Genomic DNA, 12,706 nt, shown 5'->3' with positions numbered 1-12,706 from the left:
ATTAAAACCAAATCCATGTAGTTGGCAATATGCCTTCTTTCCTGCCTAGGCAACAAACACTTGTTGACGAATTCAAATAGGACTTTGTGGGATGGCTTCAGTTCACTCTTATACACAACCTTGGCCTCATTCACTTCTGTACTATTATAGAACTTCCTAGTAATGGCTAAGGCAGTAGGAAGGGAGTCTAGACTTGGCCATTTTTGCCTAGCGTCATCATCATAACCTTCAGAAGGCATACCAAGGAATTCACCCAGCTCTTTTGCATCAAAAGACACTTGAACCCCTTTCACTTGGCTGATAATTCTTCCATCCTTGACCTCTGCATTAGCCATGAACTCAATTATCTCATTTCTAGCCAGCCTTCCATTTAACTAAAGGACCATGTCCTTCCACCCCTGAACCTCTAGCACATCAACTAGTAGAACCATCCCTAGTTCCTCTAAGTCCTTTAAAAGTCTACCCTTCAAGATGGTTCGTTTGCCAAACTTGGACAGCTTATCTTGTTCATAATCGGATACATCCTCTTTTTCAGCACTCCAATCTTCCTCCTCGGTAATCTTAACTTGCTTGGCTTTCACAGTAGACCTTTTCCTTTTAGCCAAAGTAGAAGGTTCAGCAGACTTGGATATAGATGAAGACTTCTTTGAGGAAGTCTTGGTCTTCTTGGGCTTAGGGGTCTGAACCTCCACCTCCACAGTCACATGTTCATCTTGATAGACCCGGTCCATCTCATCCACATCAACAGCCTCAACAGGCTCTGCCACCTTTGATTTCCCTTTGTCCATTCTTTTCTTCTTACTTTCTTCCATAGCTTTCTGCAACTCATCTACACTCTTCTTCAACTTACTTCTTGTGGCCCTTCCTTTTGGTAAAGGAATATCAGTATTTGTTAGAGAAGTATCCTTCCTCTTCTTGGTGGTTTTTGTAGTGCTCGGAGTTTTTGGAGTTGGAGTACTTCTTTTCTTGGGGTTATAACTGGTACTAAGCTAGGGTCTCCTCAATAGATGAACCAAGTTCATCTGTATGCTTGCTAAGATTAACTGGTCCTTCAGCAGCTTCCCCTGATCCACTTTCCCCATGTTTTCTTGCAACTTTCTACCACCTTTTCTAGCTCAGCTTCACAGATAGCCATTCTAACCATTTCAGAGGTGGGTAAAGAATCAGCCACTTCTTTCCCTTTTCCCCTCACATCACTGCTCACACCCTCATTCTCTTTTTCTTTTGCTCGTTTATTTTTACCTCTTATCCTTCTTGACTCAGGCGTTTCCACATCCATAATAGACCCAACCAAAACAAATCAATTTTTCAAGTTTTTAAATAGATCAGAAATTACCTCAGTAGAGGGATTAGCACAGAAATTACCTGCTCAGAATCAGAAGACCCAGTTCCTTCCCCCTCACTCGCAGACTTGAAAGAATCATCAGAATTGTGGGAATCTTCGGCTTGAATAGCCTTTAATTTTTTTGTTTAATTTCTTGAAAAGCGCACCTGTAGCCACAGTTTTTTGAGCAAGCATCTTTACTCGCCTTCTCCTAGGTTGATGGGTTGTGCTGGGTTGAGGAGTAGTGGAGGAATTAGAGGGAGTGGGTGGAGGAGGTGTGCCTGGGTTATCTTGGGGGTTGGTCATTTTCTCCAAATTCTGGAAGAAATTGGTAATTTGAGTTTTGGAAGAGAGAAGAAGAAAAAACATAAGATTTTTGACGGTTTTGAAAATTATGGGAGTGGCAGTGGTGATGATGATGGATTTTAAAGGGAGAGGATAATTAATATACAATGGCAACTTTTTGTAGTCAATTAGAAGTTTAATCGCCCTGAAATTTCAGGTTGAAAGGACGGTTAAGCTTCCCTAGAATCTAGGCATTTTAATACGGTGAGGAGTCTAGTTGAAACAGAACTGGTTCAAACATAAAAGGATAAGCTTTTTGAAGTTTTTGAACATAGGTAGGACTCTGCTCATGAATTAAATATTAATATTTCTAATTTTACAGAGGGTATAAAACATACCTCGTTATTCAGATGAACCACTACCGATGAACCAGGTTCTTCACTAAGAATCTTCTTGATCATGCCTCAATTTGCCAAAATAGAGAAAATTCTGTTAGAAATCAGTGAGTCATATCAACACATGGCACAAGAGTATACTATTTATAGTATGATACTGAGCAAAGATTAATCTAGATATTTACACAAGTTCCAGATTTCCTAACTAAATTTTTTTTTCATTTTATTTCCACTGTATATTCTGAACTGGTTCTATTAGGTGATCTTAATCATCCCTAGTTCTAACCTGTTCCTTTCAAAGCTTTCTCTACTCAGTGCTTTTGTAAAGATATCAGCAATCTGCTTATCAGTGGCATAAAATTCTATGTGCGTAGTTATCTTATGATGAACCGGGTTTTTAGTCATACTAATAGCACTAGTGTTATCACAAAAAATAGGAAAGCAACCAACTTCAATACCAAAATCCATCAACTATTGTTTGATCTATAGTAATTGAGCACAATAAGAGGCATCAAGAACGTACTCAGCTTCAGTAGCAGATAAGTCCACTGAATTTTGCTTTTTAGTAGCTCATGACAGAAGACATGAACCAAGAAAGTATGCCATACCTGAGGTGCTCTTCTTGTCCACAAGGAAACCTACATAGTCAGCGTCAGCATATCCCACTAGGTTAAAGTTACTAACTTTTGGATACCAAAGGCAAAGGTCAGTAGTGCCTTTCAAGTATCTCAATATTCTCTTGTCAACAGTCAAGTGGGATTCCTTTGGGTTTGCTTGAAATTGAGCACAAAGCCCTACACTGGAAACAATGTCAGGTCTGCGAGCAGTAAGATACAAAACTGAACCAATCATACGCCCTATACAACTTTTGATCAACAGATGAACCAAGTTCATCTATGTCTAATATTGTGGTTGTTGCAATAGAAGTGTCTATTTCCTTTGATTCGTCCATTTTAAACTTCTTAAGCAACTCTTTTGCATATTTCTACTAAAGGATCATGGTTCAATTTGAGGTTTGTTTAATTTTTAAGCCTAAGAAGAAATTAAGCTCACCCATCATACTCATTTCAAATTCACTCTGCATTAGTTTAGCAAATTCCTTACTTAGTTTTTCAGTGGTTGCCCCAAAAAATTATGTCATCAACATATATTTGTACTACTAGAAGATCCTTACCTTTTTCCCTCAAGAATAGAGTGCTATCAATTTTACCTCTCTTGTAGCCATGTTCAAGTAGAAATTTGGATAATCGTTCATACCATGCTCTAGGAGCCTACTTGAGTCCATAGAGTGCCTTGTCTAGTTTGTATACATGATCCGGACACTCCTTGCTTTCAAACCCTAGAGGTTGCTTGACAAACACTTCTTCCTTTAGGTAGCTATTTAGGAAGGCACTTTTTACGTCCATCTAGTAAAGAGTAAATTCCATTTATGCAGCGAAGGCTACGAGGAGTCTTATTGCTTCCAACCTTGCAACTGGAGCAAAAGTCTCATCATAGTCTATACCCTCCTCTTGGCTATAGCCTTAAACCCACAACCTTGCCTTGTCCCTTGCAACAGTTCCATCTTCATCAAGTTTGTTTCTAAAGACCCATTTAGTGCCAATTACTTATCTGTCCTTGGGTCTTGGCACTAGATGCCACACTTGACTTCTTTCAAATTGATTTAGTTCATCTTGCATTGCATTTACCCAGTCTGCATTCTGCAAAGCCTCAGCAATATTTTTAGGTTCAATAAGAGATAGGAAAGCATCAAAAGCACAAAGATTCTTTAATGAAGAACTAATTTTAATTCTAGAGGTTGGATCAGTAATTATGTTCTCAATGAGATGAGAACTTTGATACTTGTAAGGTTTCACAACCAACTGATTTCCGTTTGATGTTTCTCCCATGTTTTGTTGCTGAGGAATAAGCTCATCGATAGGTTCCATTGGGGAATTAGATTCAATTCTTCTTTGTTCAGTTCCCCATGTCAGGTTGCCCTAGATGGAAGAGCATGTTCCTTCTTTTGGTGCATCTTCAGCTTGGGCTGTGATTTCATTTAAACCTTTTACCAGCCCAACAGCTTCATCTCTATGTGCATGTCTCTCAGAAAGAATGTTAGTTTCATAAAGAACCACATGTATACTTTCTTCTACACACATAGTTCTTTTGTTGTACACTTTATAGGCCTTGCTATGTGAAGAATATCCCAAGAATACTCCCTTATCACTTCTGGGGTAAAACTTACCTAGGGAGTCCTTTCTATTATTGTGCGCAAAGTACTTGCATCCAAATGCCCTAATATGGGATATATTTGATTTTCTCCTTTTAAGTAACTCATAGGGAGTGTTCTCTACAAGAGGTCTAGTAATACACCTATTAATGATGTAATATGCAGTGTTTATAGCTTCTGCCCAGAAGCTATGGGGCAGTTTACTAGAAAGAAGCATAGTCCTAGCCATATATTCGAGTGTCCTATTCTTTCTTTCAACTACTCCATTTTGTTGTGGAGTCCTAGGGGAAGAAAAATTATGATCTATACCATATTTATCACAAAATTTAGCAAACTTAGAATTTTTAAATTCAGTTCCATGATCAGACCTAATTGATGCAAGTTGATTACCTAGTTTTTTCTGAATTTTTCTAACAAAAGAAGTAAACATGTCAAATGCTTCATCCTTAGATGTTAAAAATAATGTCCAAGTAAACCTAGATTAATCATCAACAAGCACGATCACATATTTTTTACCACCTCTTCTTAATGTTCTCATTGGACCACAGAGATCCATATGAACCAGTTCCATCGACCTGATCGTGCTTACCACTTTCTTGCATTTAAAAGAGGATCTTACCTGCTTCCCCTTGCACAAGCCTCACAAAATTTGTCTTCCTTAAACTTGATGTTAGGCAGCCCTATCACTAGGTCTTTGGAGACTAATTTGTTGAGTTGACTTAGACTTGCATGTCCAAGTCTTTTGTGCCAAAGTAGGGGATCATTGTCCGACACACTTAAGCAAGTGAGTTTGTTTCTGAAAGAGTGGACAGATCTACAATATATATACTGTTTACTCTTTTTCCCTGCAAAACAATCTTGTCAGTGCTAAGATTTATCACAAAACATTTGGTAGAGGTGAATGCTACAAAGTTACCTCTATCACACGGTTGTGATACACTGATTAGGCTATATTTCAAGACATCTATCAAGTGGACATTCTAAATGGAGTGTGAGTCTGTCTTACCTACCTTTCCAACCCCAATGATATCACATTTCTTACCATTTCCAAGGAGACATTACCTCCTTTTAGGTCCTCAAGTGAAAGGAACTGGTTCTTGCTTCCAGTCATATGCTTTGAGCAGCCATTATCCATGTACCATATTTGGCTACTCCCCTTCACTTGGACCTACAAAAGGAAATTAGAGGTTAGTCTTATGAACGCAAACTAGTTTGAGTCCCTTTTGTATAGGCAAAAGGATGAATTAAATTCTTTTTAGCCCATCCTGGCAGCATATTCTTTCCTTGAACAAAAGTTTTGTTCTTTTGACTTGCCTTTTCTTTTGTAGTACATTCACTTTTGTAGTGACCAGTCTTACCACAGTGTGTGCAGATTGTTTTCTTAGGAAGTGTGATGTACTTGCTTTTGGGATCCCACTTAGTTGCAGGGGTCCCGTATCCAAATCCTCTCTTATTGCTACCATGGTATTCTTGTAGCCATGAAAGTGCATCAGAGGACTTATTCCATTTACAAGTTCTGTCTAGTTCATGCTTAACCTTGCTTATATATTCTTTTAGGACTCTTATATGTTCATCTCTTTTGTATAATTCATCCTTCATTTTTCCTAGATTTTCTTCTAAGGTGAGATACGTGTGATCAGCTTTCTTTTTACCTATTCCTAATCTTAGTTTTAAAGTTTCAGGTCTAAGCTCGAGCACAGTGGTATCAAGTTCAAGAACCTGGTTCTTCAACTCAATATTTTTAATATCACTTTCACTAGCCCTAAGTTCCAAATTTTTGCAATTAGCTTTCAAGATTACACATTCCTTAGACAGTTGTTCCTTTTCATTGTTTATGACCTCAGATTCATCAATGAAATCTAGCAGTAACTCAGATAGACTTTCTTTAGACAAAAACTTAATCTTTTCTTTGAAATGAATCACACTTACCTTTGATTCCTCATCAGATTCTCCAATGTCCATAAGTGCTTGTTCATCTCCATCTTCATCTTTTGAATCCTCATTTGAGCTTTCTCCCCACGCAGCAACCATAGCCTTTGTTGATTCCTTGTTCTTCTTGGGATGAACCCGCTCCTTCTTCCTATTTCTTCGTTCAGCCCTTTCCTTCTTCCATTTAATTTCCCACTGAGGACAGTTTTTGATTATGTGGTCAGTCACCACATTTGTAGCAGTCTTCATTGGTCTATTTTTTAGGGACCCTTGGTTTGTTGTAGGTTGCACCTCTTGAAGAACCCTTTCCTCTCATTATATACTTCTTGAAATCCCTCGTGATCATAGCCATTTCATCCTCCTCTAGATCTGCACCTTCAGCGATTCAGAGAGCCAGGCTCCTTTCCTTATTAGGTGCATCCATCTTCATGGTTTACCTTCTAAGTTCATAGGCAGTGAGATTTCCAATTAGCTCATTCAACTTGAGAGTGTCAATGTTCTTTGATTCCTGAATAGTAGTGATTTTGCTTTCCCAAGTAACTGGCAAAACCCTTTCAAAATTTTCTCAACTTTGTCTTCTTCAAGGATGATCCTTCCAAGATACTTAAGTTCATTTGTTAGTATTGTGAACCTTGTATACATCTCTTGGATGGTTTCTCCTTCCTTCATGATAAAATTTTCATATTGAGAATACAATAGTGTTCCTCTTGATCTCTTCACTTGAGGGGTTCCTTCATGAGCCACTTGAAGAGTGTTTCAGATTTCCTTAGCAGTAGTATAGCTTTGAATTCTGTTGTACTCGTCTGGACCAAGTCTACACGCAAGCCATTTCTTGGCATTAGCATTCTTTTCCCACTTATTCAAGTCCTTAGCATTGCGGTCAACTCTAGTCTTAGGCATATCTACTCCTTCAGCATTCTTCTTCATGGTAGCCAGGGGACCATCAGTAACAATGTCCCATAGTTCATAATCCTCTCTGATGATGTGATCTCCCATCCTGTTTTTTCACTAGGAGTAGTACTTGACATTAAAGAGTGGAAGCCTAGCAGTGGATTGTCTTTTCCAGTTTTCAGGTGGTGGACTCATCTTGATCTGTTCCTAAGGTGCTAGCCTCTTCAAAGATAACCCGCTCTGATACCAATTGATGTTTTACACTTCAATACCACACAAGCGAGTGATTTATTTGGTGACCAATTTTTCGCTTAAGTTGTTTATGGAATGACTTGGTTCTTCTAAGTCTTCCGTAACCTACTATTGCAGAAGTAAAAAATGCGGAAAGTAAAGAACACGAGTATTTTACGTGGAAAACACCTAGCTCAAAAGGTAAAAAAAACCATGACCTACTTTCCAGTAGGATTTTTCCAAACTCTCCACTAAAATCACCGAGCCAAAAACTGCATTTATAAAAACTCTTTTGTAAACCTAGGACTAACTCTAATCTCGGTGTGGCACACAGCTTCAACTGTTGCGGCAACTTCAAGTTAACTCTAACTTGAAAATTCTGAGTACCTAATACACTTGCTTCTAGATAAGCTAAAAGGTACAATATGAAACCACCTACTACAATTAAACTAGAATAAAAGACAGACACTTGGAACTGGTTCTTCTATCCGGTTCAAGTAGCTTCAGGTTTGCACGCTTAAATCACAAACAAATTGCTTGCAAAATTGCCTTGCTATTTTGCTCTCAATTCACGTTTAAGTTCTGCTTATGTGTGTTACCTGTAAAAGAGAACAACACTGATATTTATAGAGTTAGTAAATAGAGATTGACGAGAATTCTGATGCTACTCTTCCTTGGTGGAAAAGTTCTGGTTGATATCAACCTATAACTCCTTCCCTTCCTCAAACTGTGTTCTCTTTGAGTAAGGAGTCTTTCTCCTTATCCAATATGCAACCTTTTCGATCAGGATTAGGAGATATTACTTCTTTCAAGCTAAGTTTATCTCCTTCACGTACATCTCACATACTTAAGTCTATCCGTATCTGTGCTCCACTAGGATGGACCTAGTTCATGTCTAAGTTCATTTTTCAGTCTTCAAAACTAACATTTACTTGAGCCAACAGTTCACCTTTTTTACCCTTTAAAATTAGAGTTCAGACTAGACAATTATTATCCTAATGTTTAGAAATAGTCATTTAATTATTTTCCTAATATTTAGGAATATTCATTTAATTATTTTCCTAATATTTGGGACTTTAAAATTAAATTAAATTTTATATATTAAATCTCTCCTTATTCGAACTATTTAAAATTTTGAAATTACGAAAGATTTATGAAATTTTTCCGTATTTGAATTATATATATTAGGACCTTAAAATCAAATTAAATAATATATTATATTGAAATATCACGTAAACATATAGTTTATTTTTATATAACATACGATTTGATTGATTTAGTATTTATCGATCTTTTTGTCCCATGGTGTACCAAAAACCAAGGATAGCTATGCTCAATTACTGGGTATATATAAAACAAGGAAATTTTTATCAATACAAGTAATCTTTGGCAGATGATGTTTTTTATCCATACAAACCTCAATGAGAATTGATTTATCTCTTAATCAATTGAAACGTGGAAGAAGGCGCAAAAAATAAAAAAAATAAAAACATAACTAACTGAGTAGCATTATACAATGAATTGAATATAAAATTTATACAAGATTAATTGGTTATACTTTTATCTCAAAGAATAAAACTCTCAAACCTAAAGGGAGTTCTAATAAAGGTGTAGGCATATAAATTTTACTTAAAATTAAATCCATAAAATAATTTAAACTATATTTTAAATTTAAGATATATTAGTCCAAATAAATATTATGGGCTAATATATAAATGAATTAATTATATAAGTCCAATACATATGGGTTAAATAATTAAACCTTAATCCATTGGGCTAGCCCATTTAATTTGGCTAAAGTGATGAGCCCACTTCATCAAGCCCAAGATATAATCTTCCTAGAGGCCTAGTTTGGTGCCATGTGTCAAATGACGTGGCGCGCCAAGTCAAGAGGAAGAACCAATAGGATCATGCCACGTGTCAAAATGACAAGGCATGTCAAGTCACACTAAAAGGCCAATGAAACCGTGCCACGTGTGCAAGTGACACATTCTGGCCAATCAAATGCGGCCATGTCACACTTCAATTTGATTGGTCGGAAAGAGTTTGTTCTTATCACAACTCCTCCCTTCCACAACTATAAATAGGGGTCTTTATAACTCAGAAAAGACACCAGAAGTTATAACAAGAAGCAAGAGAGAGCTCGTGGATCAAACGCCGCATATTTCTCTACAAGTTTCAGACTTCAAGCAACCAAGTTCAAGTTCAAGAAATCAAGTTCAAGAACGAAGAAAAAAACAAGTATTCAAGCTCAAGAACAAAGAACAATTCAAGTATTCAAGATCAAGAAAGAAGTCAAATCAAATACAAGGCGTTCAAGATCAAGGCTACTTGTCCGTGATACAATTCGTGGCAACAATCAAAGTGTTTGCAATGGTTAAATCAAATTCAAATTCAAGATCAAACTCAAAGACCCTTAAATTTATACTAGAAAAGTAGAATAAGAGGAATCATAGAGATTGTACATTCAAATATTCGAAATAAAATACTACGATTGTTGCGATATTTTCGGTCTTGATTTTATTTTCTCAATGCAAATTTATTGTCTACAAATTATGGCACGCCCAGTGGGACAATCTCTACCTCTCATCTCAACTTTTCAATCACCAAAGTTCAAGAACATTGAAATGGCTTCGAAGAAAATCAACTCCAGATCAACATCCACCAAGGTTGCTAACTCCAGGTTCTATGCTGATGTGGAAAACATCCTCGATGTTACCTTTGGAAGCTTCAGACCAGTTACGAGGAGCAAAGCAAGGTCTTTAGTACAACAAGCACCCCAAGTGTCGTCCACATCAACCCCTGTTTTCGGATCTTTATCCTCAAAAGGAGCAAGATCTTCCACAAACACATCTGAAGGAGGAAGCGATGTTGCTGAAAAGTTCAAGAAAACTCTTGCTCTGCTTGACCTCTCCGGATCCAAGCACTCTGCTATGAAGGAAGATGATGATGCTTCAAGTGATGGATCCTCCCCACTTACACTACATAGTGTGAGCCAATCGAGGATAAATCTGTGTGAAAATCCATGCTACTCTCTATCGTCCATGACAATCATGCAAGCCATGGTGACAAACACTTCATCTATGGAGGAGTAGTTGGCAAACTTGACGGAAGCAATCGCTGGCTTGACTAAATACATGCAAAATCAAGAGGCTAGAATTGACAAGCTAACAGACAGGGTGGGAATCTTGATGGAAGAAGAATCCACCCATGCACCTAGCAAGCTCCCAGAGGTTCTAGAGAGTGACTCTCCCCCAAGACAAGCATCATCCACTAAGGCTATGCCTGTCTCATCTGAAGGGATGATTCCAATCGATCAATTGAAGGAGTTCATTGAAGGAACCATTAAGAACAAGTATGAAGTTGCTACCATAACCTCCCTTACATATGCAAAGTCATACACTGCAAGGGAATATTGAAGATGCCTACTGGCTATCAAAATCCAAAGTTTCAACCGTTTGATGGTAAAAGTAACCCAAAGCAACATGTGGCGCAATTTGTTGATACGTGCAACAATGCTGGGACTTATGGAGATTACCTCGTCAAGCAGTTTGTCTGTTGATTAAAAGGAAATGCTTTTAATTGGTACACGGATCTCGAGGTTGGATCTGTTGATAGTTGGGATCAACTAGAGCAAGAATTCCTCAATCGCTTTTATAGCACAAGACGCACTGTGAGTATGATAGAGCTTACAAATACTCGTCAATGAAAGGGGGAACCAGCTATCGACTTTATCAATCGTTAGAGGAATGCAAGCCTCAACTGCAAAGACAGGCTTAGTGAAGCTTCAGGCATAGAGATGTGCATCCAAGGCATGCATTGGGGATTGCGCTATATCTTGTAGGGTATCATGCCTGGTACATTTGAAGAACTTGCAACTCGTGCCCATGATGTGGAATTGAGCATGGCCTCCACTGGAAATGAAAGGCTGCCCATCTATGAACCTCGCCAAGTGAATGACAAGCAAGATGTCAGGAAGTGGGGCAAGTTCGTACCCAAGTCTGAAAGCAAAGAATCTATGAATGTCAATACATCAACTATGAAGTTCATGATGAAGGTGAGCAAGAATCAGAGTATGAAATCCACTTCTTTTCAAGACAAGCCAAGTGGAAAGTTGACTCTAAATGAAATGCAGGAGAAAGAGTACCCATTCCTGGATTCTGATGTGCCATCCATTTTCGAAGAACTCCTCGAGTTAAATCTCATTGAGCTTCCGGAGATAAAGCAACCAAATGAAGCTGGGAAAACAAATGACCCAAACTACTGCAAATATCACTGACTTGTAAGACACCCTCTGGAGAAGTGCTTTGTCTTCAAGGATAAAGTCATGGACTTGGCTCGCAAAAAGAAGATCGTGCTTGAAGATGAGAAAGCAAGCGCAAACCAAGTCTCTATAATCTTTGGCTCATTCAGCCCAGATGAATTATGTGGTTTTAAAGAAAGTAAAGATGAAGAATTACTGTAGACCGACAAAGCTAAAGTCAATCAACCTGATGATGATGAAAGTTGGACATTGGTGACTCGCGTAGGCACCACAATAGGAGCCCACAAAAAGAATCAACAGAACAACCAACAAGGAAGATGATGGTAAAAAGACCAACGAAAAAGAATCCAGTTAGGCATTTAAAGAAAGAAAAAGTGGAGATGTACCATTCTCAAAAGCCACGAAATCTAGTGACCTTGGAGGAGTTTTTACCAAGTTGGTTCCACACGAAGATTTACCATGAGGGCATTGATGCCTCTTGTTGCCATGCTGACAAAGGGGAAGAAAAGAGTGATGACCTACCGTTGGCACAATCTTCATAAAAGTTCATCGAGTCCACTTCTCAAGAAGTTAATGCTTGTGAGGAAAAGGTTATATTCACAAATGACGATATTTTGCTATGTGAAACTCCTCATAACCGCCCATTGTACCTAGTTGGCTATAAGCGCGATGAAAGGGTAAATTGGATTTTAGTTGATGGAGGATCCTCAGTGAACATTTTGCCAATCCACATTGTGAAAGAACTTGGTATTCCCATGAATGAACTCTCAGAAAGTCGTGTGATGATCCAAGGATTCAACCAAGGGGGGCAAAGATCCATAGGCGCGATCAGGATGGGAATCACTATTGAAGATATGCAATCAAGTGCATGGTTGCATGTGATCGACGCGAAGGCTTCATACAATGTGTTGCTTGGGAGGCCTTGGATACATGAGAATAAAGTAGTTCCATCTACCTACAATTAATGTTTAAAATACTATGAGGGTGAAGTCGAGAAGATGGTAGTTGCTGATAATGAGCCATTCACCGAGGCTGAGTCATATTTTGCCGATGCAAAGTTCTACTTGAAGAACCGCATTGTGAAGGAGCTGAAAGATGATGATGGCATGAAAAGCAAGAATAAAGAGCCCTCAATTAAAAGAGAAGAGGTGACTACTGGTGAAGCCGAAGCTGTT

General features: G+C 38.2%; 2 protein-coding genes across 2 annotated transcripts; both read right to left on the bottom strand.

Annotated features, from left to right (window-relative positions):
• Positions 1–374: 374 nt before the first annotated feature.
• Positions 375–1,279, bottom strand: LOC138881699 (uncharacterized). The gene is made up of 2 exons (XM_070161948.1): positions 1,106–1,279; positions 375–989 (listed from the first exon to the last, which is right to left on the bottom strand). The coding sequence occupies exons 1-2, from the start codon at positions 1,277–1,279 to the stop codon at positions 375–377; spliced, it is 789 nt and encodes a 262-aa protein (XP_070018049.1).
• A 2,704-nt stretch (positions 1,280–3,983) lies between these two features.
• LOC138881698 (uncharacterized) lies at positions 3,984–6,394 on the bottom strand. Its single transcript, XM_070161947.1, has 3 exons — positions 5,531–6,394; positions 5,227–5,384; positions 3,984–4,626 (listed from the first exon to the last, which is right to left on the bottom strand). The coding sequence occupies exons 1-3, from the start codon at positions 6,392–6,394 to the stop codon at positions 3,984–3,986; spliced, it is 1,665 nt and encodes a 554-aa protein (XP_070018048.1).
• Between the last annotated feature and the right edge of the window lie 6,312 nt (positions 6,395–12,706).

This window comes from Nicotiana sylvestris, chromosome 11 (genome assembly GCF_000393655.2).
Source record: "Nicotiana sylvestris chromosome 11, ASM39365v2, whole genome shotgun sequence".
Lineage (NCBI taxonomy): Eukaryota > Viridiplantae > Streptophyta > Magnoliopsida > Solanales > Solanaceae > Nicotiana > Nicotiana sylvestris.
Note: the sequence above shows the minus strand (reverse complement) of the source record. Positions and strands in the feature narration are given on the sequence as shown.

Coding starts and splice junctions, on each gene's coding strand:
- LOC138881699 (XM_070161948.1), bottom strand. CDS start 1,279: ATGGATGTGGAAACGCCTGAGTCAAGAAGGATAAGAGGTAAAAATAAA. Junction 990..1,105: donor GTGAAGCTGAGCTAGAAAAG/GTGGTAGAAAGT, acceptor AGGAGACCCTAG/CTTAGTACCAGTTATAACCC.
- LOC138881698 (XM_070161947.1), bottom strand. CDS start 6,394: ATGAAGACTGCTACAAATGTGGTGACTGACCACATAATCAAAAACTGT. Junction 5,385..5,530: donor AATGTACTACAAAAGAAAAG/GCAAGTCAAAAG, acceptor TTCCTTTTGTAG/GTCCAAGTGAAGGGGAGTAG. Junction 4,627..5,226: donor ATATCATTGGGGTTGGAAAG/GTAGGTAAGACA, acceptor TTCTTTTGTTAG/AAAAATTCAGAAAAAACTAG.